Source organism: Sphaerodactylus townsendi, linkage group LG06 (genome assembly GCF_021028975.2).
Source record: "Sphaerodactylus townsendi isolate TG3544 linkage group LG06, MPM_Stown_v2.3, whole genome shotgun sequence".
Lineage (NCBI taxonomy): Eukaryota > Metazoa > Chordata > Lepidosauria > Squamata > Sphaerodactylidae > Sphaerodactylus > Sphaerodactylus townsendi.
This window is the reverse complement of record NC_059430.1, coordinates 41,269,633-41,295,683: the sequence shown is the minus strand read 5'-3', so window position 1 is coordinate 41,295,683 and position 26,051 is coordinate 41,269,633. Positions and strand designations below refer to the sequence as shown.

General features: G+C 47.8%; 2 protein-coding genes across 3 annotated transcripts in view; both read right to left on the bottom strand.

Moving 5' to 3' along the window:
* Positions 1 to 21,963, bottom strand: part of TEF (TEF transcription factor, PAR bZIP family member) — a 34,594-nt gene extending 12,631 nt beyond the window's left edge. Inside the window, exon 1 of one of the 2 annotated variants that reach the window (XM_048499363.1) lies at positions 21,667 to 21,963. In XM_048499363.1, coding sequence (XP_048355320.1) covers positions 21,667 to 21,769 — 103 coding nt within the window. In that variant the 5' untranslated portion in view covers positions 21,770 to 21,963. Of the gene's footprint in view, positions 1 to 3,025; positions 3,375 to 21,666 lie in introns of those variants that run through there. The other variant, XM_048499362.1, reaches the window with a different exon arrangement.
* Positions 21,923 to 26,051, bottom strand: part of ZC3H7B (zinc finger CCCH-type containing 7B) — a 73,305-nt gene continuing 69,176 nt past the window's right edge. Inside the window, exon 24 of the mRNA XM_048501537.1 lies at positions 21,923 to 22,147. Coding sequence (XP_048357494.1) covers positions 21,923 to 22,147 — 225 coding nt within the window. The remainder of the gene's footprint in view (positions 22,148 to 26,051) is intronic.

Below are 26,051 nucleotides of genomic sequence, written 5' to 3'. Positions count from 1 at the left end.
CTTGTGAAGGCAGAACAGTAGAATATATGTTTTATAAATGTGTAGCACCAAGCTCATGGATGCTAGTTACTTAGGTTTTATTTTAGTTCAGTTATAGTTAGTTTAGAGTTATCTTAGAGTTTAGAGTTGGGATATGGACCTGAACTGGACCTGAACACTTGGGTCCAGGAAGGAGAGAAAATCTCTCTCAAAGAAGTCACCCTCCAGGTTTCACATGTCTCCACCAGTCATGGTTTCAGGGCAGTGTAGCAATATTGATAAGTGATTCCACCCCCTTCAGAACAACCCCATTCCAACTATCTCCAGTATTGAGGGTGTGGGCCTAGTGGGGGAAGTGGCTGAGAGGTTGGCTATCTTCCTGGCATACTAGTCACCTGGTATACCAGGGAATAGCCTGCAACAGCTACTGAAGGCAGTGCAGAGTGGTTTAATCCATCTAAGATGGAGGTCTTCTGGCTGGGTCATGGTGAGAAGCCAGTGGACTTCTGGCTGCCACTGCTAGAGGGAATGGCATGACAGCCTATACCTGTTGCCCACAGTCTTGGGGTGCTTCTGGATGCCTCTCTTTCTATGGAGGCCCAGATCTCCCATACTGTGTGCACGGCGTTTTTCCATCTTTGCCAAGCTTGGCAGCTGACTCTGTACCTTCCCAAACTGATCTATCCACTGTGAACCATGCAACCTCCAGGTTAGATCACTGTAATTCTCTCTACACTGGCCTGCCCTTAGCTCTGAACCTGGTACAAAATATGGCTGTGAGGCTACTTGTTGGGGCATCGGTGAGGGAGCATATGACCGCCATTCTCCATGAACTGCATTGGTTACCAGTGGAATTCCAGATCAGGTTTAAGGAATTGGTTTCGACCTTTAAGCTATGAGTGGTCTGGGACCTGCATACTCCAAAACCGCATTACCCCATATTTCCCCCAGAGAAGTTTGAGGTCAACAGATGCAAACCTCCTGGAGGTCCCCGGCTGTTCTACTGTTAGATTGGCCTCAACCAGGGCCAGGGCTTTTTCGGCCCTGGCCCATACCTGGTGGAATGCTCTGCCACCTAACATCAGGGCTCTGTAGGATTTGATGCAATTCTGCAAGGCCTGTAAGTCAGAGTTGTTCCACAAGGCCTTTGGTTGAAGCCTATACAATTACATCTGTTGCCAGCCCTAATCCTGGTTTTAAGCTTTAAGTTGATTCTGTTGCATTTTAATTAGTTTTGGACTAGATTTTAATTATTAGCAGCAGTTTTAATTGTTTACTAAATTGAGTTTTACTATGTTATGTTTTATTATTGTAAGCCGCCCTGAGCCCTTTCTGGGAGGACAGCTTATAAATTCAACCAAATAATTAAATAAAATAAAATTTTTGAATAAACATTGTTAGATGCACAGTGGCATCCACTGAGAAGCCCTGATTATCCAGTGCATGCCCTTTTTACACTTGCCATGTTTACTGATGGCAAGGGCATGACAAACAGGACTGTCATATAAACTGACCAGAAAGAAACAGTACCAGATCTATTTAGTGTTAACAAGATTTGGCAGCCAAACATTGATACAGAGCCCTCCGGGGACGGGGCGGTATATAAGCCTAAAGTATAAATAAAAATAAATAAATAAATACATTACAGTAGCTGTAATATTAGTAAAGACCACTTTGCCACAACATCTTCCATGTGTTAAAACATGGATATCAACAATACAACTGCTATTCTACCAGACTCCGACTCCTCCTTCCTTGGTTTTTAGGACCTTAGAGACATTTCATTCTGGGAGGTGGGGATGAAACATTCCCTCAGCCACAAGAACTAATGTTGGGAATGGAGGCAAAAAGGCAGAGATAATTTATTCACTTCATTGTAAATGGCTTTAAGCAACAATAAAAAACTATACAGGAAGACAGTAAATGAAATGCACAACTTGTTTCTTTAAAATCAACAGGCATATGCTTCTTCAAATCTGTCTAGAATTAGAGCCTTTGCATCAACTGAAGCTACACTTATGTATTCTTGCAATGTACATATTACCTGATTTCAACATCAAAAATGTCTTCTTTACATTTCAAACACATAAAGTACCTAACCAGCCATAAAGCTTCACAGAAAAAAATAAAAAGAACCACAAATCACTTCAAATATTTAGTTCTTGCCTCAAACATTAATTTCATATCCAACAACAAAGTATAAAATTATTGTAAGGTCCTAGATGCAGCAGCTTTACATTCTTCAATCAATTAACACACTCATATTTTCTTTTGAAGTAAACAGTGTCCAACCTACAACTCTGTGTACACTTGAGCTCCCTACTATGCACATAGGCCATGAAGAACTGAAGAACACAAGGCACAACATTCACCTAATCGAATAAACAGATAACTTGCAGGGCAGTGAACAGATAATCACTGAGTGATTCCATCATCTCCAATGGAACATATCAATGGAAATGTATCTTCACATCTGTCTTGCCACATGGATGGGAAAATGTGTGCCATGGGGGACAGTCCTTTCAGAGCACATTCCTTGGGAACATCTCACCTCCGTTTTTTAATGAAGTGACCAAAAGTCGTCTTTTTTGCAGGTCACTTTCATTATGGGCCAAAGCAGACCTTTGAACCTGGCCACTCCAACGGGAATCTTACTCCCTCCCCCCCCCCCTCAAAACCTGAAATGGCGCCCCGATTACATCCCCAACCGCAATTAGGGTGGGGGGAGGCTTTTCCTTGGATTCAGAGTGCGCGCGCGCGCGCGCCTTCTCCGTGAGAGATTTGACAGGTGCACCACCTGGAAACTTAGATCAATTAGGTTCCTGGCATTGCAGGGCGCCTTTTTTCCTTCCACTGAGGACGCACTTGGTAGGCACCGAGCCCCACAGCGCTTCTCCTTCCTCTCGCCCACGGGATAGCAACGAAGGGCAAACTAGGGCAGCGACCCGCCCTAGTGAAGAGCGCCAGCGCAGGCCTGCCTCGCTCGCTCCCCTGCAATCCAGCCCGCTCGTTCACCCCGCGACAGTCGCGCCCCCGCCGCCCTCACCGAGGCGCGCGTCCCTCGGGGGATTCTCCATCAGCTTCTTCAGCACCAGCGGGAAAGCGCCCGTTAGGCCCCGCTCTCGCGGAGCAGCTCCCGCAGTCCCTGCCGCTGCCTCCTGGTGGTGCGCGGCCCGGCTGGACATGCTGTACCCGGTCCGCGGGGGGGCTGGCAGAACCCGAGACTCCCCCCAAGGCTATAGGAGGGAAAGCCGAGGCGACAGACAACAGGCTCCCACTAAGGGGGGGAAAAAAGACGCCGCCACCCGATACTACCAATTGCGCATGCGTCCCCTTCACAGTGTGGCTCCTTCCAGGGCTCCAGCTATTTACTATTCATGAGTCCAACTTTGCCACCCACTCACTCTATGCCCTGTCATTGGCTAAGCCTCAGAAAAGGCGGGTCCGGTCGATCCACTTTAATACTGCGACCACTAGAGACTACCAAAGACCGTCCCCTTAACGCAGATCCGGCACGTGCGGTGAAGGGTGAGCAAATTATTAGCATGGTGGCCCCACCCACTCGACGCCCCAGGCGTTGGCGTTAGTGTTGAGGCCCCGACAGTTTTTACGTTTTACGCACGCGCAAGATGTTCTTCGCCCCTCGCAAAGGGTGCCAGCAGCATTAGGAGGCGCGCGTGAGTTTGTCAAAGCAGCCAATAGGAGACGGGGGCGGAGTCGGTCCCTTCTCTACCTGCGCGTAGAGATGGGGGAGGCAGGAAGGATGACGTAAGTGGGGCCAAATCAAGGTACGGAGCTAACAGCAGACAAGGCTCGACAAGTTCTTCATGGGTCCGAAATGGCAGAAATCAACCAGTAGGGAAGGACACGGCCCATCAGCAAGGAGCAGGCGATTACACGCTGGAAGCAAATGCACGGAGCTTGTATGCCTACGATCAAGCGCACAACAGAACAAATGCACCTTAAGGTGTCAAAAAGCACACGCACATGAACAAGGACCCCTAACATGTTCCTATTTTTATTCATTTAGCAAAGTATTAAATATAAATTAAGCATCCCTATTTGTAGATAGAAGGATATGTTTGATCGTAATAATCCAGTTCCCATAAGAAAACAGATTCATAATAAAAAAAATGTTCCATTCTGACACCGTTGGACTAAAAGATCACTCCCCTATAAGGTCAGATTCTTCTGAAAACGTGGGCTCCAGCCTATGAAAGCTTATGCTCGAATAAGGTGCCACAAGACTCATTTTCAAAAACCAACCCGCCCGCCCCCCACGAAACAGAAAAAAACTACAAAATGTACAAGAGGTGCCACTACAACTATAAGATCGTCATATACTGGGAAGAGGCTTTTCAGCAACAGCACCATTGATATTCAACTTTATATTGTCAAGAAGTTGCAGCTTGTTATGGCTCTGAGTGAAAGCCTGCTGATTTTTAAAATATAGTTCTGCATTTGTGTCCTTTTATTCTTTCTATTTCTGTTATTGTAAGCAGCTCTAGGAATCTTTTGACAGGATATGTTTAAATAATAAAAATAAAAATATTCCAATACATTTCCCATAGGCTCTTTAGAAACAGTATGGAGCAGCAGAAGAAAATCTATTTGTCTTATAGATTACAACAAAGCTTTTGATTATGTGGATCAAGAAAAACTATTAATGGTTTTCAAAGATATTGGTGTATCACAACATTTGATTGTTTTGCTGCACAACCACTACTCTGGGCATGCCTGCTATTAGGATACAATATGAAGAAACAGAATGGTCTCCAACTGGCAAAGGTGTCATATGTCTTTGTCTTGTCTCCCTATCTGTTCAGTCTATGTGCAGAATATATCATAAGGAATGCTTGATTAGATTTAATGAGGGTGGAGTGAAAATTGGTGTAAGGAATGTTAACAATCAGGGATATGCAGATGATACCACACAATTGGCAGAAAATAGTAAAGTGGCAATGACTACTGATTAAGATCAAAAGAAAAAGTACCAAAACAGGATTACAGCTGAACATCAAGAAGAAAAAAGCAATGCTATGGAGAAATTACACAATTTCAGGGATGTTAAAGCTATACTGCATAACAAATTATACTAAAACCCGTCATTATTTTTACAAATGGTGCCCTTAAAATAACAATAGGAAACCAGTGAAATAAGGGGGAAAGGGGGAAGAGAAGAAGGAGCAGAAGGAATGCACAAAAGGCAAGGGATGAAGTCGAAGAGTTGGATTTATAGCCCCCCTTTCTCTCCTGTAAGGAGACTCAAAGGGGCTTACAAACTCCTTTCCCTTCTCCCCTCACAGCAAACACCAAAAGTTGATCAAAATTAGTACTGTCTCCTGTAACAGGCAGTGCTTCTGTAGGGTCTTAAGTAGAGCTCTTTCACATGGGCTACTTCAGTGATGGCGAACCTTTTTGAGACCGAGTGCCCAAATTCCAACCCAAACCCCACTTATTTATCGCAAAGTGCCAACCTGGCAATTTAACCTGAATGCTGAGGTTTTAGTTTAGAAAAAAACGGTTGGCTTCCTCTTCCTCCGTCCCACCTGCTCGAGCAGGGGCCAGCCTGCTTTAGCCTCCAGCAAGTTCTGCATGCACTACTCTGTGCCGCTCTAGCATCTCTGCCTCCTCTGCGCCCCGCCCTTGGGCAGCAGCCACCCGGAGCACAGGCACCAGACTCCACTCAGGCCGAAGTCCCTCCCTAAGCTCATCCGGAGAAAAAAGGCACATCGTGCTCAGTGGCTCAGGCCAGCCTAGATGTGTGTGTGCGTGCCCACAGAGAGGGCTCCGAGTGCCACCTCTGGCACCCGTGCCATAGGTTCGCCATCACTGGTCTACTTATATACATGGTCCTTTTAAAGAAAGATGCCAGCGTGCTCTGCTACTGATCAATAGCCCATCCCTGGGGATTATATTGTTTTATTATACATTCCACATTGAGGGCTAAATATCAGGTTAACTGGGCAGAGTATGAATGAATAAATTAAAAAAAAAGATAAAGGGAACAAAATTATCCAGAACAAACCAATAAAAGTAGGTAGAACGGCCAAGATATTAAATTACTTTGGGAAAGAGGGCACAAGACAATAGAAGTTGCACTATTACTCAAAAGAGAAAGGAATGCAGACTTTTCAGATGGAAAGTGGAGACAAAGGAACCAGAAATATTATTAATTTGGTTCAAAATTAATTTACAATACAATATTATTTGTATGCCTGGTAGAAATAAAACATTCTCATCTGTAGCTCAAACCAAAACAGTCTGGTTTGCATTGGTTTTATTTGTTATATTTTTATCCCAGCCTTCCTCTAAGGGGCTACAGAGTTCTTCCCTTAGCCTGGGAATCTGGCTGGGCTTCAGTGCTTGCCCCAGACACCATTTTCTGCATCTACACCCCTGGATTGTTTCCAAACATCAGCAAAGTATTTTTCAGTACCAGTTCTCTTTCTTACAATTCTTTGACATCTGCTTGTCTGATTCATATGGACTTTTCATCTTGAGGATCCTGAGAATGTGGCCAAGATCTCTGGACAGTTGAGACCTATCACCTGTGTTCTCAACACTTGCCCTTCCTGGTCTGATAAAAGCTGTCAGTGAGGGACTGGCTGAGCTGGTAAGGGGAGCAGTAAATGCTTCCTTGCAAGCAGAAGTTGTGTCACCCATGCTCTGTCACAGAGTTGAATTTACGCAAGAGAAAGCCTGCTACAGAGGCCAGCAAGGTGCGGCTAAGCACTGGCTGAGCACAGCTGAAAGCAATTACCACTGCACACAGAAGTTTAACTGTGAGGAAAAACTTTATCACCAGTGCAGATATTTACAGTGCATACAGGAACTCCAACAGCAAACGGGCAGCATGCCTTGCAGCAACAGGTAAACCCTAAGAGCTAGTGCTGGTAAGCAAGCACTGCTTTTATATAACAAGTAACCAATCATAACCAAGAACAGCTGACTGGTTTCAGCTGGTTCTGACAAAGTGCTGGGAGGAGCAGCTGTCAGATTAGATCAGTTTGATCTACTTGTCTGCTCTCAAGATGTGACAGGTATTTTGGATACTGTAACATGCTCAAGGGGACAATGATCAGAACTGTTTTTGGAAAAAAAAAGTCATTGAGCTTTATATGTTAGAAAATTTCCAGCCAGTCTCCAGTCTTCCATTTTTAAGCAAGGTGCTAGAACAGGTTGTGGCTTATCAGCACCAGAAGTTCTGGGAAGAGACTGATTTTCTGAACCAGTTTGAATCTAGCTTTAGGGCAGGATTTGGAACAGAAACTGCTTTGATAGACTTGCTTGATGACCTCTGTTGAGAGCCATACTGCGGAAATGTGACTCCGTTAGTTCTGTTGGATCGGAATACTTTCAAAATATCCAACTAAGCTGCCTCTCTGTACTAGAACTAAGGGGCTCTGTACTACTGTGGTATGAGTCTTATCTAGGGGACTGCTCTGAAAAGGTGATTTGGAAGATTCTTGTTCCACCTCTTTGCCACTGACCTTTGGGAGTTGCAAGGTTTCGTTTAATCCCCCCCCCCCCCCCATGATAGTTAATATCTATATGAAGCCACTGGGAGATAAGGGCTGCAATATCACTAATAGGCAGACTACCCAGCTCTACCTTTCTTTGCCACCACATTCCGAGGATCTTGTTAATGTTCTGAACTTGTGCTTGGAGTCAATAATGGGCTGGGTGATGGTGAACAAACTGAAAATCCTGTCAAGACAGAGGTTCTTTGGGTTCCTAGAAAGACAGACTTCAGATGTCCCCTTTCTTGGATGGAGTTATGCTCCCCTTGAAAAGCCAGGTTAGCATCTTGGGAGTGCTGTTTGACACAGAAGTTACCTTAGAAAACTAGGTGACTGCTGAGGCTCTGAGTGCATTTTATTTTATAATTCATCTTTTAGACCACCCTCCCCCGAAGGGCTCAGGGTGGTGAACAACAAAGGGGAAGACAATGCATCAGTCATATTAAAACCGATCATAAAAACAATAACGAAATATATATTATAAAGCAGGAACTATATCAGATGGAGATAAAAACCCACCCCCCTACTGTGCCCACAGGAGGCCTAGATGTAATGGGATTACACGATCAACCTGGCTGGCCAAATGCCTGGCGGAACAGGTCCATTTTGCAGGCCCTGTGGAAACTCTGCAAGTCCCGCAGGGCCCTGGTCCCTCTAGGAAGCTGTAAAAGCCCTGGCCCTTGTAGAGGTCAGCCAGATGTCTTTCAGGCCAGGGACCTCCAATAGGTTCTCCTTCGAGGAGGGACCTAGTGGGGCAATACGGGGAGACATGGTCCCTAAGATATGCAGGTCCAAGGCTGCTTGCGGCCTTGAAAGTTAAAACCAACATTTTGAACATGATCCAGAACTCAATGGGCAGCCAGTGGAGATGATACAGGACTGGAGTAATTCGCTCCCGGCGAGATGCCCCGGTAAGGAGCCTGGCTGCCGCATGTTGTACAAGTTTAAGTTTCCAGATCACAGTCAAAGGCAGGCCAGTGTAAAGCGAGTTACGGTAATCAAGTCTTTGCCCAGTTCCGGCTGGTGCATCAACTGCATCTGTTCCTGGATCAGTCAGAACTAGCCACAGTGATTCTAGCCTTAGTTACATGTAGAATGGACTACTGCAACCAGGGGCGGAGCAAGGGGAAACTGCGGCCAGGGCATGCCTGCGTCCTGCGCCCCTGTCACACCCACACATCAGCACGCACCCAGTGCATTGCACCCCAGCCTGCTCTCTTGGCGCAACATCACTGACTGCAACATGCTTTATTTGGGACAACCCTTGAAGAGGGTTTCAAAGCTGCAGTCAGTGCAAAATGCTTTGGCTAGACTGCTAGTTGGGACCAGCTGTCAAAAGTTTATGTCCCAATATTACCGCAATTACACTGGCTATTGATCTGCTCTTGAACCCAATTCAAAGTGTTGATTTTGTCATTTAAAGCTGTATATGGCTTGTGACAAGGATATCTGAGGGACTTCTCCCATGCATTACAGCCCAATAATAATAATAATAATAATAATAATAATAATAATAATAATAATAATAATAATAATAATAATAATAATAATAATAATAATAATAATATACTCAGCTCCTGCAAAAAGATTGTGCAGACTGACTACAAACTCCGCCACAACAGTGTGGCCAAAATGGTCCACTGGAACATTTGCAAAAATTATGACTTGCCCACCTCTAACAACTGGTGGGAACATCAAACTGAAAAAGTCCTCAAAAATCAGCAAGTCAAGATACTGTGGGACTTTTGTATACAAACAGACAAAGTCCTGCAGCACAACACTGTCGAACCAGAACACAGCACAACAACGTCAAACCAGAAAAAGTGTGGATCATTGATATCGCGATACCCAATGACAGTAGGGTCAACGAAAAAAAAAAAGATCGCAAAATACCTGGATCTAAAGATGGAGATCCAGCGTCTTTGGCACAAACCAGCAGCAGTGGTGCCAGTGGTCATCGGCGCACAGAGTGCTGTCCCAAAAGATCTGGGGCAGCACTTGAAACAAATTAACATTGACAAAATCAACATCTGCCAACTTCAAAAAGCTGCGCTGCTGGCCTTCGCAAACATCCTTTGCCGATACATCACAACATCCTAGGCCCCTGGCTGGGGCTCGATGGTGACATAGACCACCGACAGTGATACCTGGCTGCCGTGTATTTTGTAGTATAATAATAATAATAATAATAATAATAATAATAATAATAATAATAATAATAATAATAATAATAATAATAATAATAATAATAATAATGACCCAAAGTGCCGTCTCTGCAAAGAGGGTGATGAAACTGTGGAGCACATCATCTGTTGTTGTAAGAAAATAGCCCAAACTGACTATCTTGAACGTCACAATAGGCTAGCAGCAATGGTGCACTTGAACCTTTGCAAAAAGTACAGCCTGCCCTGTAGCAAGACCTTGGTAATGGTGCAGTTTCAAGCCAGAGAAGAAAGAACCACAGAAAAAATGAAGAAGCAAAAATACTCTGGGACTTTTCTTTAGGAATACAACAGATAGACACCTGGCATACACACAACACCCCAGACATAACAGTGCGATAGAGAAAAACATGTTTGGATCATATGATGCTGGTTGCTGTGCCAGTTGCTGACAGCAGGGTAGGAGGACAAAGAGCTGGAAAAGATCACAAAATACAAGGACCTACAAATTGAAGTTGAACGATTGTGGCAAAAAAGAACAACAGTAATCCCACTAGTAGTCGGTGCTCTAGGAGGAATCCCAAGAAATCTTGAAAAACATCTGGAAAGTTTCCTAAACTTGGACAGAACATCAGTCCACATGCTGCAGAAAGCAGCACTTCTAGGAACTGCACACATTCTACGCAAATACCTCTAATATCCTAGGTCCTTGGGAAGGACTCGATATTCAGAGATGAATTCCAGACACTTGTGCTGTGTTGTTATGTGTATAATAATAATAATAATAATAATAATAATAATAATAATAATAATAATAATAATTGCTGATCAAATCCAAGATTACTTGGAGGCAAATAACATCTTGCCAGTAGAACAAAAAGGTAATAAAAGAAGAAGTAGGGGCACCAAAGATCAGCTTCTGATTGATAAAATGATACTGGAGAACTGCAAAAGCCGCGAAAACAAACCTTGTATACAACGCGGGATTGATTGAAGCAAAAAAAGCATTCGACCTTCACTGCCACACAGTTGATCATCAAATGTCTGGATGTCATTGGGGTTTCAGTGAAAATATTAGCAAGTTTACTCAAAATGCAATGAAACACTGGAAAAACTGAGTTGTTCTGGTAAGCAACCAAAGCTAATGGAACTGTCAACATCAAGAGAGGAATAATTTTCCAGGGTGACTCCACTGTCACTCATTGTTGTTCATCATTGCAATGATCCCACTGTCAACAATCACCCTACAAAAAACAAACCTGGGCTATCAAACTGCAAGAGGGCTTCACCAAAAAATCTTCCCACTTGCTGTACATGGATGATCTAAAGCTTTATGGAGTAAATCAGGAAACTGAAATTCAGTCATTGACCAACACAGTCAGAATCTTCAGCAATGACATATTAGTATGGAGTTCGGCTTGGACAAATGCTTCACAGTGGCATTGAAGCAAAGGAAAATTACTGACAGTAAGGGCATAGAGATGCCTAATGGAAAACCATAAAGTGCAATCAACCTGAATCCTATAAATACCTGGGAATACTACAGCTGGACAACATCAAGCATGGACATGTGAAAAATGTGGTCAGCAGAGAATATGTCCAAAGGGTCAGAAAAATTTTGAAGAGCAAATTAAACGGCGGAATAATGATCAAGGCTATCAACACCTGGGCCATACCCTTCATCAGATACACTGCTGGAATTGTGAACTGGACACAAGCAGAGCTGGATGATCTGGACGGAAAAACAAGAAAACTGATGACAATCCACTACTCATTACACCCACGAGGATGTTGACAGACTTTACCTACCCAGAAAATCAGGAGGTAGAGGGCTTCTGCAAGTGAAACAAACGGTGGAAGAAGAGAAACATGCACTGGCAGATTATGTGAAAACAGTGAAGAACCAACATTGATGGAAGTCAACAGCAGAAAACTGCTCAAAGTGCAAAAGACAAAGAGTGAATACCGTAGGTAAAATACACTGCAAAGCAGAAGAGAAAACTGGCAAAAGAAGGTTCTCCATGGACAAAGTTCCCAGAAAAAAATTGGAGAAGCAAAATTGACAAGGAAAAAAACCTGGCTGTGGCTCTCACAAATGGAACTTTGAAAAAGGAGACTGAGAGCTTGATTCTTGCAGCCCAAGAACAAGCAATTCGAACAAACGCCATCAAAGCCAGAATTGAAAAGTCAACTACAGATCCCAAGGCGCAAGACTCTTGCAAGGAAGCAGATCTAAAACAATAGATCACATACTTAGCTGCTGCAAGAAGATCACGCGAGGACGGATCTCACAAGCAGAGAGGTGCATAATACTGTTGCTCAGATGATTCACTTGGAACTTGTGCCACAACTACCATCTGCTCTGTGACAAAGAACTGGTGGAATCATTAAAGTCCCTGAAAAAAGGTCACTGTAAAATGAACACGTAAAACTACTCTGGGACCACCCAATTCAGACTGACGAAAGTTTTGGAACACAATAATTCTGGACCTCACGATTGTGGAAAAAAAGGAAGTGTGGATGAAGCTTTGATGTTGCAATTCCTGGTGACAGAAGGATTGATGAGAAGCTAACTGGAAAAAAAAACTTATTAACGATAACGAGGATTTCTAAGTTGATTTGAATCTACAAAAGACTCTGGTAATAAAACCAGTAAAGGTGGTCCCAGTGGTGATCGGCACATTGGGTGCAGTGCCTAAAGATTTCCTTGAACGGCACTTTAAAAACAATTGGTGCTGACAAAATCACCATATGTCAGCTGCAAAAGGCCACCCTACTCGGCTCTGCACGCATTATTCGTAGATACATCACACAGTCCTAGATGCTTGGGAAGTGTCCGTACGGTGATGTAATACAAAATCCAGCATATTGATCTTGTTTGCTGTGTATAACTGTTTTGAATAATAATAATAATAATAATAATAATAATAATAATAATAATAATAATAATCCGCACGAATACTACGCCGATACATTACAACTTCCTAGGCCTCTGGGTGAGGCTCGAATTGTAATGAAGGCCAACAACCAGCTAAAGATCTGGCAGCTGTAAAATCTACAACAACAACAACAACAACAACAACAACAACAACAACAACAACAACAACTCGACTTAATAAACCGCTCTTCCCCAAAGGCTCAGAGCAGTATACGGGCAATAAATATCAAAATACAAAAAACATTGAATAATATCATTAAAATACATAAATCAATAAAAACAGTAGCAGCAATACAATCCACAATTTGGATTTTATTATTTTTAATGTGTTATTTATAGTCTAAACTGTCTTGCGTCCTGCAGGGGGAAAAGACAGCTAATAAATATTTTAAATAAATAAATAAATCTCCTCCAATGAAGATCAAGATTGATTATGATGAAGACAACATCTGTGTTTCCAATGTCCAGCTTGAAACCTTTGCACAATGCCCTGCTAAGCCCTTCTTAATACTACTTTGCTGTCAAGACAAAACTGTCCCTCCTTCAAGTCCTTATATTCTGTTGTGCATGCTGAACAACAAACTTTGCTCATGAGGAGTCTTCTATTATTATGTGGTGTGAAACTTAAGGGAAATAATCAGAACCAATGTTCTTAAAAGGTTCCACTTGTTTACAAACGCACCTTTAATGATCTAACACTGGGCTTTTGGACCTTACTGAATTATGATTTGTTCTGCTATTGAACGCTACCTAACAGAGGCGTGGGGAGGGGGGGTAGAGAATGGTGCCCGGGGCAAAATGGCGCCCCACCCTGCCCTCTTCCCCTCTACGTACCTTAGTTTAAAAGCAGTCTTTAAAAGCAGCCTGGTGGGAACTACACTTCCCAGGAGACCTTGCAAGCCCCAACTTCTGCAGAGATTTTCCACCCCCACTGGTGTGCACCCTGGGCAAGACACCCTCCTTCCCCCTTCTAGTTACGCCTCTGCTACCTAACACAACAGGGAAAACTTCCTTCAAGGTAGTGCGTGCTGTGATGTGTATGCCTCAGGATAATAAATTAAAACAGTTACATCCATTAAAGAGAAGCCTTTCTTTGCCACCAAGTTTTCAACTTCTAAATCATCTCTCTAAACAGTTTTTGGTCCATGGCGGAAAAGGAATGTGTATTTGTCTCAGACCCTGAGTCAAAAGCTTCTTGAGAGAGTTGATTGGGACAACTAGCAAAAAGTTGGAAAAGTAGCAGAAAGTTTACTGCTTCCCATCTCCCTCTTTTCCACATATGTTTTATTCCCCAGTGAAGACTGAATGGCAGTGGCGGGGGGGAGGGGGGCGGCGGGAGAGAAGGAGGAATAGACAATTAATATGTCCACTGAGTCTTAATTTGGACCTATGTAACCATGACTTCATCTGAACTCTTTTTGTTTTTATATCACTAACATTTCAATCATAGACAACTTGTGTTGATGTGAAAAGCCACTCTAGCAAGAGAGAGGCTTGATTCCAAGGCTGGTGAGACCTTTGTTTCCTCTTTTCATCACACATTGTTGTCCCTTCTTTCTTTGTGCACCTCGAGTACCCTCCCATTTCCTTGTTTTTCTGCTTCTAGGGCTCCTGGACATCTTTTAGTCATCTAACTCTTTCTCACTTTTAATGCCCCACAGCACCATTATCTCTCAGTTTTCCTTCCAAATTATCTCTTTTCCTTCCAAATTTTCTCCAATTCTGCTATGCCAGCTGTTTTACCTCTAGGTCCCTGCTTTTGGTAATAGCACACAATGGCTTCTTCTATTTAATTATTGAATTATTTATTTGGTTGGTTGGTTTTATATACCTCCTTACCCCTGGAGGGCTCTGGGCGGTGCACAACATAACTTTACAACATATCCAGCTAAAACCCATTAAATTAAAACACGGCGGTCAACATAATAAAACAGCGTCCAGCAATAAACCCTTATTAAAACCCTCCCAAACAAGGGGATTAAAAAAAATGTGGGCCTTTAGATGGTAAAGGGATTCCAAACACAGGAGAATAAAGGGGGCACCTCAATCAGCAGCTGGACGCTCCAAACACCCGGTGGAACAACTCAGTCTTACAGGCCCTGCGGAATTCACCAAGATCCTGCAGGGCCTGGACAACTGGAGGAAGAGTGTTCCACCATAAAGGCCCTGACCCAAGGGGAGGCCAGCAATCTATACACTGAGGGAATCTCAAGTACAGGTAGAGGATGCCACAAATCTAAGTGGCTGGAAAAACTGATACCAGCTCCATTGGATAGGACTCTGAACCCTAGGAGAACATGAGAAACATTCTCCCTTGATTATTGTCTGCAGGCATATGACCACAGATTGTTAAGGAGAAGCTCTTAACTCCTAGTTCTCATATTACAGAGACCTGTCTCCTCACATGCCAAGTCCAAAATAATGGCTTGGTTTAACTCCCCTTTGACCACTACTCTCAAAAATTCCATAACTAACACTGAGCTACCTACTTTCAGCATTTCTAGTTATGAACAATTAATCAAAACTTTTATAAATGCCTCCATTTACCAACACTCTGCCATTACTAATCAAGATACGAGCAATCTGCGGGGGAAAAGGGATTGGTTTGACAGAGACTGTATTACTTACAACAACAATATCTGAAAGCCCTATATAGGTATTATCGCTTTACACGGGCTCCAAGGACATTTTGTCTCAAATTGCCACTCTTAAATATGAATTCAAAACCTTAACCAAACAGAAGCACCAAGATTTTGTAATATTGCAATGGAATAAACTATTACAAGCCTCCATTGCCAAGGATGCAAAGTGCTTCTGGGCATTGGTAAATAACACCACAGGCCTGTATAAGCTTTCTACCTCTTCTATCTCCCCAGACAGGTGGTTTTAATTATTTCTCAAACCTCTTTCATGATCAGACATCTAATGAAATTGACTGGCCAGACACTGACCCTAACTCCCTATTTGGCCTCCAGTTACTCCTGCAGAAGTTACCATCTTGATTGATAATATGAAAGAGGGGAAAGCCCCCAGGCCCTGATGCACTTATTTCAGAAATCTTCAAACCAAATTCGAACTGGTGGGCTGAATTGCTAGCAGCGCTTTTTACCCATGTCAACAACTCAGGCCAAATCCCTAAATCTTGGCTTTCTGCCATACTTGTGTCGATATACAAAAAAAGGAGATCCGGCGATTCTACAAATTTCACAATAACTTCCGATTGCTCTCTTTATCAGCGCCTGGAAAGATTTACTCCAAATTCCTGTTGAACAAAAATAGAATCTTGGCTGGTACACAATAAAATTCTTGGAGCTGAGCAAAATTGGCTTCCCAGTAAAGGCAAATCAACTGTAGATCACGCCCTATTTTTTGTTTCTATATCTAGCTTAACAAGTATGTTACCATGGGAAAGTATTTTACCATATGCATCATTCATTGGACCTCAAGGGAGCCTTTGACCCCATCTTTAGAGAACTTCTATGGCAGAAACTCCGGGTTTTAAGAATTGACCCAAGACTCGTTCTCCTGATCCAACAACTCCACTCGAATACATCTTGCTGTGTCAAATGCTCGCAAGAGGGCCTGCTAACAGAAAACATCTAATCACTTAAAGGAGTCTGGCTAAGAAGGCATACTAGCCCCCACACTGTTCAATATCATTTTTTTTGAATCGATTTATTCCATTATCAGAAACCAATAGTCATCCTCCTATTCTGTAAAATGTACTGTCAATACCATTACTGCTATATGCGGATGATGCAGTTTTAATTTCTTAAGATCTAAAGTGGGCCTTCTCCGCTTGATGAAGCGATGGATCCAGTATTGTAAAACCAATAAACTGGAGATTAATTCATAAATAAATCCAAAATTTTAGCTCTTTTTCAACAGACGGCTGAAGGATGCAATAAGTGGGAAGTCAATAATATTACTCTGAAGCAGGTCAAACAATTTAAATACCTAGGAATCACCTTCTCTTATAATCTGTCTTGGCGCCCGCATCGCAATCCTTCCTCAACCATGGCCTCCAATAGCTGCCAGTATAGAGCAGTCTCCCCGTTTCTTTTACAACACTGGTAATAGATATATACCTGCAGCAGTTAAGGCATTTAATGCCAAAAAGTCGGAGCACAGATATTATATCGGTCCCCAATTTGGACCTCTGCAGTTAACAAAACCATTAACACTCTACAATCCAAATTTCTACACGCAATTTTGGCCTACCCAACTGTGTTCCCCTTTGCTGCTATTCTGTCTGGAAACTTTAATAGACCACTTTCTGACCTTGGCTTGGTTTAAGAGCATTCAAATATTGGCCTGCAAAAATACATTATCAACAGGACTCCTCCAGTTTCATTCACTCTTTTCTACAAGATAGCAAACTTCAACGTAATGGTCAAACATTATCAAAAACAAAATTGAAACCATTGGTTTATCCTTGGAATCGCTCAGTGCGTTTTCACCGCTAATTAAGAGGCTTATAACACCCTGAAAGTGAAACTGCTTGATGTGGAATTCCAAACACTGACCAAGGCAGCAAAAAGGACATGCTCACCACTTAATCTAGCAATACCCCCGATCCAAGGCCAAATGGCTAACTATTTAATTACTCTGGTTAACCCAACACATCGGCGAGCCTTGACGCTTGCCAGATTTAATGTTATGCCCTCCGCTTTTTTACGTGGCAGGTTCAATAGTCTTGATAAAACTCAAAGATTATGTTCCTGCAACCAAACGCAGATTGAAACCATAGCCCATTCTCTGTTTCACTGCTCGAGAACCAAGGGAGTCAGAGATCGATATGTAAATTCCATACCACTACTCACCATGGCCCCTGCTGACTTGGTTGCAATTCCAATTCTTCTGAATAATACCAACCCTGAGATTGTGGCAAACTTTCTCCTTGAAATAATTGAATGCAAATAATCCAGCAATGGGTCTAAGTATGTTTAGAGCATAAGTAATTAACTTCTCCCTTCCTTATCACGCCACCTTGCTTTGGTGTTTTGTTGCTATGCTGCAGTTTATTGACCTGGGAGTTTGGCATGTCTCTGTAGCAGCTCTGAGGTGTTTATCTGTGGTGTTAATTTTAGATTTAATATGTGTTTCGGTTTCTGTCTCTTGCTGATAGTAATCGTGACAGGCATGGCCAGTATGATGCAGACAGAGTTTGCTTGTTGTTGGGTGGTTCGGGCCCAGTGGAATGAGAACTGGGGGCCTTCTTTTTGTTGAAGATGTGAACATGGATCGATGTGTCATGTGGGTTTGCATTGGATGTGTTTTGCTGTATTGGTTTGTTTTGTAGCTATTGTGTTTTTTAATATGCCAATAAAGGCTTTCTGTTCTGTTCTGTTCTACAGAGACCTGTCCTAAACAGATTAAAAGAAAAATATAAAGAGATAAGCATAATGTACCAAAATCAAGCAGGAACCCTTTAGTAAAGGAGACTATAATATAATAGAAGTAATAATGACATTTAAGAAACAAACACTTGAAGCCTTCGGTAAAGTGTAACCACAACTGAATTGTGTAACATTTGCAGATTTTAGGGCCTTGTAGCATTGGACCCTAGGTAAGATGCCCATGCAATTTAACCTGACTAATAATATAGAGTATTTTATCCAGCAGAGGGCAGCTGCATCCAAACAGAAAACAATCTTCTGTCATGCCCCATTTTTGAACAGGATGCTGGACAAACGAAAACTAACATGTGGGGCTTTCACACACATTACAACTCATTTAAGCTGGTCCTCAGCTGTTATGCACACAATGTCAGCAGACAGCCTGTTCGTGCCAAAGACCTCTGGCATGCTAATACTGGCAAGGCGATTTGGTTTGTTTTAAACAAGATGACAGATGTGTAGAACTCCACACAGGGAAGGACTTGTTCACCCAGCATCACATGGGTTCACCGAGTGATTTTTTAAAATTTTTGGCACAGCAGAAGTTGTCTCATTTGGTTAACTTCTTGACCGTGATTACATCCATTGTGTTTAACTCCAGGCATATGGTGTTGCTCATAGCAGGGTTTGATGTTCAAAGTGGCAGTACAGTCATTAGGGACAGCAGGTGCTTTCTATGAAGCCTCCCACACAGCAAAAAAAATGCACAAGGATTGATTCTACAGATTTGTTGGACCAGTAATGCTAGAGGTTTTTGTAGGATCTTTTAATTAAGCTTCCTCTGGAATCAAATATTTCAACTGCTGAAGGCAGTGTGTTAAGTCTTGGTGCATCCTTATGGTTTGCTTAGGTCAGCCTGTCAGCTTCTGTTTCTGTTTAGTTTTAACACTAGTCATGAATGGAATGTGAGAGAATACTGGGGAAGGTGAGGATAGTAATTGCTTCACAGTGAAACTTGTGATGGGGTATTTCATTTTATGCTGGACAGCAAGAAGTTCAGCTCCGATGCAACAAGCCAATGTGTACAAAGATTATTGGGTCTTAGGAGAGGATACGGGACTATGTACTTGTTGGGGTTGGAGAGGAATAAATCAGAATTTGCTCTAATTAACTTTTAATATGTTTCTCCTACTTTTCTCCCAATCACAGAAAAGTATTTTATATTTGGGTAAGTAAGCACTCCAGTTCACAAAGCCGTGGAAGGGCGGAAGGCTGTTTGGCTAAGAGATAGGAAGGGCTCTCTCAAGGGTGTTGCCATGGTATCATAATCCAAGAATCTAGCTTCAAAGCAGCCAAAATAAACCATGTCCAACTGAGGCTAATCATTGGCCTCAAAGAGCCCCTTGATTTTCCTTTCTGTACGATTCCACACACACATACAATCCTTCATGTTGGTCTATCATTCAGATCTGAATGCTGGCTTTCAGAGCTACTCACTTGTGTTTCCAATCAGATTTTTATAGTGCCACCAGGGAGCCCCGGGGACAAGACAGTTATCTTCATTTTAGGTAGGCAGATAATTGCCCCAAGACTAAAAAGAATGCAAGGGGGGAGAGGGGATTCCCAACAATGAAAATATGTAAATTATCAAACCACATACTTAGCTGAGATTTGTGGGCATTTCCTTCCCACTGACACAATGACATCCTCCCTGACCTGCCTTTTTCTGTTACATTAACCCAGGGGTGACCAACTCTGGCGCTTCAGATGCTCATGGACTACAATCCCCATCAGACTCTGCTGGCATGGGCAATTGGCCATGACAGCAGGAACTGATGGAAATTGTAGTCCATGAACATCTGAAGTGCCAGAGTTGGACACCCCTGAATTAATCCATTGTGTTGCATAAGTGATTGTGTTGCACAAAGGAGTTGCACATTGTGTTGCACAAAGGAGTTGATAATAAAACTGCAAGGATTGTCATGCCCTTATATAAAGCCGTGGTGCGACCGCACTTGGAGTACTGTGTTCAGTTCTGGTCGCCACATCTCAAAAAGGATGTTGAAGAGATAGAAAAAGTGCAGAGAAGGGCAACGTGGATGATTGAAGGATTGGAGCACCTTCCTTATGAGGAGAGGCTGCAGCGTTTGGGACTCTTTAGCTTGGAGAGGAGACGTCTGAGGGGGGATATGATTGGAGTCTATAAAATTATGCATGGGGTAGAAAATGTTGACAGAGAGAAATTTTTCTCTCTTTCTCACAATACTAGAACCAGGGGGCATTCATTGAAAATGCTGGGGGGAAGAATTAGGACTAATCAAAGGAAACACTTCTTCACACAATGTGTGATTGGTGTTTGGAATATGCTGCCACAGGAGGTGGTGATGGCCACTAACCTGGATAGCTTTAAAAAGGGCTTGGACAGATTTATGGAGAAGTCAATCTATGGCTACCAATCTTGATCCTCCTTGATCTCAGATTGCAAATGCCTTAGCAGACCAGGTGCTCAGGAGCAGCAGCAGCAGAAGGCCATTGCTTTCACATCCTGCATGTGAGCTCCCAAAGGCACCTGGTGGGCCACTGTGAGAAGCAGAATGCTGGACTAGATGAACTCTAGTCTGATCCAGCAGGCTAGTTCTTATGTTCTTATGTGAACATCAACATGGGTAAAATAACCAGGAGTTCTTGACCACAATTATACCCTATCCAGGGAATCCCTAGGAGAGCAACTCAAGAACTTTGCTCTCAGAAGCTGACCTACAAACACTGAAGAACCCTGTAAAGTGTAACTGCAACTAAATTGTGTAACATTTTCAGATTTTAGGGGTTGAGGTTTCTCTTGGAGCACATATTTGCTTCATACCACTTTAGGTCACTCGACCCCACCCAACTCAGTTCTATCCCATTGGGCTGGCAGCAGTCCTCCCAGAAAACAAGTATCAGCAGCACCTGAACCCCAGAATTTTTGAAAGCAAATGATGTATTCTGTCACTGAGGATCTCTTTCCCCTGGTATGATTCTAGCAGATCTAAGGTACATAGTATTTGCAAGTACTCCAAACCAGTGCTCAGGAATTCAAGTAACCAAATAAAAGCATGCAGAAAAGGAGTTTTTCGAATTTCATCACAGTTCCAACTCGTGTACACTTATGCCATACTAGCCTGGGAAGTCCCACTTTGTAAATGTATGATTGTCCCTTCCTTCCCTCTAATAATAGCAGGCTAGAAAAGATCCAAAGGGAAGGAAGCAACTCCTGCCTCCCCCACCTGGTTTCACCACCGGCAGGCTGCAATCCTTGCTTCAGCACAAAACCTCCTCGCTGAACAACTTTCAGCAGTACGAGGAATAAGTGGCCGAGTCGCTCTTAGTAAGATACCCGGGGGGACGGAATAGCGTTTCGCGGGTTATTTTTCAGAACAGACCGACGGCGCGAATCGATCCCCAAGAAGAAAAGGTCCAGAATTTTCTTCGGGTAGAGACATACTGGGGGTGGGATTCATCGCAACTGGTGTCACCAATTTGTCAGGACGATCTTACCCCCGCGGAAGCCACGCGCACAATGCAGAGCCGAGCAGAAATGTGACCCAAAACAGCCCAGACGCGCCATTTCTCCTGACTTTGCTCTGGCAGCGGGACAGTCGCAGGTACCCGAGTCTTCCCAAGAAAGTACAGAAGTGACCACCTTCCTTGCCGTCCCCTTTCCCTTCCGAGGCTTAGGGACATACCTTTCAGATTGCCCGTCCAAGGCAATGAATACTCCAGCAAAGACTTCAGGACCTCTGGGAAATCCATGGCAGCGGGACCCCCTAGCGCGTTGCAGCTGGACATCTAGCAGGGAGGGGGTAGCACGATCCTCTTTGCTTCCCCCGAGGAGGGGCCACGTGGAGCGGCGGGCGTGGGACTGAGCGCCCAAAGCAGGCTGTGTTTTTTCCCTCTCCCTGGAAATCACAAGAGCCGCGGAGCCTCCCCGGGGCCGTATTCCTAATCAAACCCACTCAGTGGCTGGGGAAAGCGGGAAAGGCTGGGCGGGAACCGGCCAATCTGGGGCACAGGGAGCCCGGCCCTCTTGGCCACGCCCCTCCTCTCTAGCCGGCCAATCAGCCGAAGCTGGACCGAGCCGCTCGAAGAAGTTTGCAGCGCCTGTTTCTGCAGCGGGTAGTGGGTCCGGTGGTCTGACTTTGCGGGGGAAATGGCTGTGAGGCAGGCCTTTAATCGAAGAAGGCCGACGGGTTCAGCTAGCTAAAGCTCGCCTGCTAAAGAGATCGGATCAGAGAGGAGTCTGCAGCCGGACTGATTATTACGCAGGGTCTTTTTTTTCTGCTGCATGGCGAGAGTACGGAATGGCTTTGCAAATTGCCATCCCTTTTACGGAAGGATGTGCAGTTTGACATTTGCTACAGACCCTTAGTCGGCATTTGTGATTTGTTTGCCATCTTGAAGAACAGCTGGGCGGCCCCCTCCTTTAAAAAATTAATTGATTTTTATCCATATAAAAGCACACAAACAAAAGAAAATTAATAAGAACATCAAACCATTTAACAAAAAACCCAGTATACATCTATATAAACCAATAGCATGGACCGTGACATTCAATATAATTTAAACAAACTTAGGAGAGAACCTTCCTTCTTACTTATTTTACCTAACATTCTGTTATTCAAATATCACCCACTTGTATATGTCAATTGAACAATTATTTGTAGACTTGACTTCAAACATATCAATAACACTGACACTGTTACTCTGGCTGCTTTTAACAAATACAAACATAATTGTTTAAGTTTCTTTGGAAAATTGGAAGAATTTCGAATAACATTGTGGCAAATGGAAAACTGATCTTCAGTATTTTTTGCATGTGCATCTAACCAGTACTTTTTTACAAGTCCACCATATGTGAAAAAAATGACCCAACTTCTTTCTGAATTTCCAGCAGAGACTGTTGAAATTTTCGCTCATCATCTTCTCTGTCTATTTGCAAACCTCTAATTCCTTAGCCTTGTTTGATCTTTGTCTCCAAAAGTTCAAGTACCAAAATAAATAATAATGGACACAATGATCAATTTGCAGGGGGAAATGGCAAGATGTTCCTTTTCAATTTGCAGTCAATCTGTAAGAGTGCCATTAATTAATATTCTCATTTTTTGTTTAGTATATATTCTCTGCAGTCAACTAAAAAAATCTTAGTCCACATTTTAAATGCTCTATAGTGCTTGTAACATAACAATTTATGGACCTTTATCAAATGCTTTCTATGTGTCCAAAACATGAATAATGTTTTCTTCTTGGGTTTAACAAATTCAATAGTGTTAATTACAAATCAAACATTATCTTCCATATATCTTTTAGGTACAAACCAGTCTGATTTTCATGAATCAAGTTATGTATACATTTTCTCAGTCTGGTCACCATTATTGTCACAAATAGCTCATAATCTATTATATTGATCTGTATGATTGTGGTAATTCTGGATCACTTCCTTCTTTATGAATCAGTGTTACATGTGGTTCTTGCTACAATGGGGGAAATTACCATCCAGACCAGGGGTAGGGAACCTGCGGCTCTCCAGATGTTCAGGAACTACAATTCCCATCAGCCCCTACCAGCATGGCCAATTGGCCATGCTGACAGAGGCTGATGGGAATTGTAGTTCCTGAACATCTGGAGAGCCGCAGTCCCCCCCCCCCCCACCCCCCCCCCCCCCCACCCCCCCCCCCCCCCACCCCCCCCCCCCCCCACCCCCCCCCCCCCCCACCCCCCCCCCCCCCCACCCCCCCCCCCCCCCACCCCCCCCCCCCCCCACCCCCCCCCCCCCCCACCCCCCCCCCCCCCCACCCCCCCCCCCCCCCACCCCCCCCCCCCCCCACCCCCCCCCCCCCCCACCCCCCCCCCCCCCCACCCCCCCCCCCCCCCACCCCCCCCCCCCCCCACCCCCCCCCCCCCCCACCCCCCCCCCCCCCCACCCCCCCCCCCCCCCACCCCCCCCCCCCCCCACCCCCCCCCCCCCCCACCCCCCCCCCCCCCCACCCCCCCCCCCCCCCACCCCCCCCCCCCCCCACCCCCCCCCCCCCCCACCCCCCCCCCCCCCCACCCCCCCCCCCCCCCACCCCCCCCCCCCCCCACCCCCCCCCCCCCCCACCCCCCCCCCCCCCCACCCCCCCCCCCCCCCACCCCCCCCCCCCCCCACCCCCCCCCCCCCCCACCCCCCCCCCCCCCCACCCCCCCCCCCCCCCACCCCCCCCCCCCCCCACCCCCCCCCCCCCCCACCCCCCCCCCCCCCCACCCCCCCCCCCCCCCACCCCCCCCCCCCCCCACCCCCCCCCCCCCCCACCCCCCCCCCCCCCCACCCCCCCCCCCCCCCACCCCCCCCCCCCCCCACCCCCCCCCCCCCCCACCCCCCCCCCCCCCCACCCCCCCCCCCCCCCACCCCCCCCCCCCCCCACCCCCCCCCCCCCCCACCCCCCCCCCCCCCCACCCCCCCCCCCCCCCACCCCCCCCCCCCCCCACCCCCCCCCCCCCCCACCCCCCCCCCCCCCCACCCCCCCCCCCCCCCACCCCCCCCCCCCCCCACCCCCCCCCCCCCCCACCCCCCCCCCCCCCCACCCCCCCCCCCCCCCACCCCCCCCCCCCCCCACCCCCCCCCCCCCCCACCCCCCCCCCCCCCCACCCCCCCCCCCCCCCACCCCCCCCCCCCCCCACCCCCCCCCCCCCCCACCCCCCCCCCCCCCCACCCCCCCCCCCCCCCACCCCCCCCCCCCCCCACCCCCCCCCCCCCCCACCCCCCCCCCCCCCCACCCCCCCCCCCCCCCACCCCCCCCCCCCCCCACCCCCCCCCCCCCCCACCCCCCCCCCCCCCCACCCCCCCCCCCCCCCACCCCCCCCCCCCCCCACCCCCCCCCCCCCCCACCCCCCCCCCCCCCCACCCCCCCCCCCCCCCACCCCCCCCCCCCCCCACCCCCCCCCCCCCCCACCCCCCCCCCCCCCCACCCCCCCCCCCCCCCACCCCCCCCCCCCCCCACCCCCCCCCCCCCCCACCCCCCCCCCCCCCCACCCCCCCCCCCCCCCACCCCCCCCCCCCCCCACCCCCCCCCCCCCCCACCCCCCCCCCCCCCCACCCCCCCCCCCCCCCACCCCCCCCCCCCCCCACCCCCCCCCCCCCCCACCCCCCCCCCCCCCCACCCCCCCCCCCCCCCACCCCCCCCCCCCCCCACCCCCCCCCCCCCCCACCCCCCCCCCCCCCCACCCCCCCCCCCCCCCACCCCCCCCCCCCCCCACCCCCCCCCCCCCCCACCCCCCCCCCCCCCCACCCCCCCCCCCCCCCACCCCCCCCCCCCCCCACCCCCCCCCCCCCCCACCCCCCCCCCCCCCCACCCCCCCCCCCCCCCACCCCCCCCCCCCCCCACCCCCCCCCCCCCCCACCCCCCCCCCCCCCCACCCCCCCCCCCCCCCACCCCCCCCCCCCCCCACCCCCCCCCCCCCCCACCCCCCCCCCCCCCCACCCCCCCCCCCCCCCACCCCCCCCCCCCCCCACCCCCCCCCCCCCCCACCCCCCCCCCCCCCCACCCCCCCCCCCCCCCACCCCCCCCCCCCCCCACCCCCCCCCCCCCCCACCCCCCCCCCCCCCCACCCCCCCCCCCCCCCACCCCCCCCCCCCCCCACCCCCCCCCCCCCCCACCCCCCCCCCCCCCCACCCCCCCCCCCCCCCACCCCCCCCCCCCCCCACCCCCCCCCCCCCCCACCCCCCCCCCCCCCCACCCCCCCCCCCCCCCACCCCCCCCCCCCCCCACCCCCCCCCCCCCCCACCCCCCCCCCCCCCCACCCCCCCCCCCCCCCACCCCCCCCCCCCCCCACCCCCCCCCCCCCCCACCCCCCCCCCCCCCCACCCCCCCCCCCCCCCACCCCCCCCCCCCCCCACCCCCCCCCCCCCCCACCCCCCCCCCCCCCCACCCCCCCCCCCCCCCACCCCCCCCCCCCCCCACCCCCCCCCCCCCCCACCCCCCCCCCCCCCCACCCCCCCCCCCCCCCACCCCCCCCCCCCCCCACCCCCCCCCCCCCCCACCCCCCCCCCCCCCCACCCCCCCCCCCCCCCACCCCCCCCCCCCCCCACCCCCCC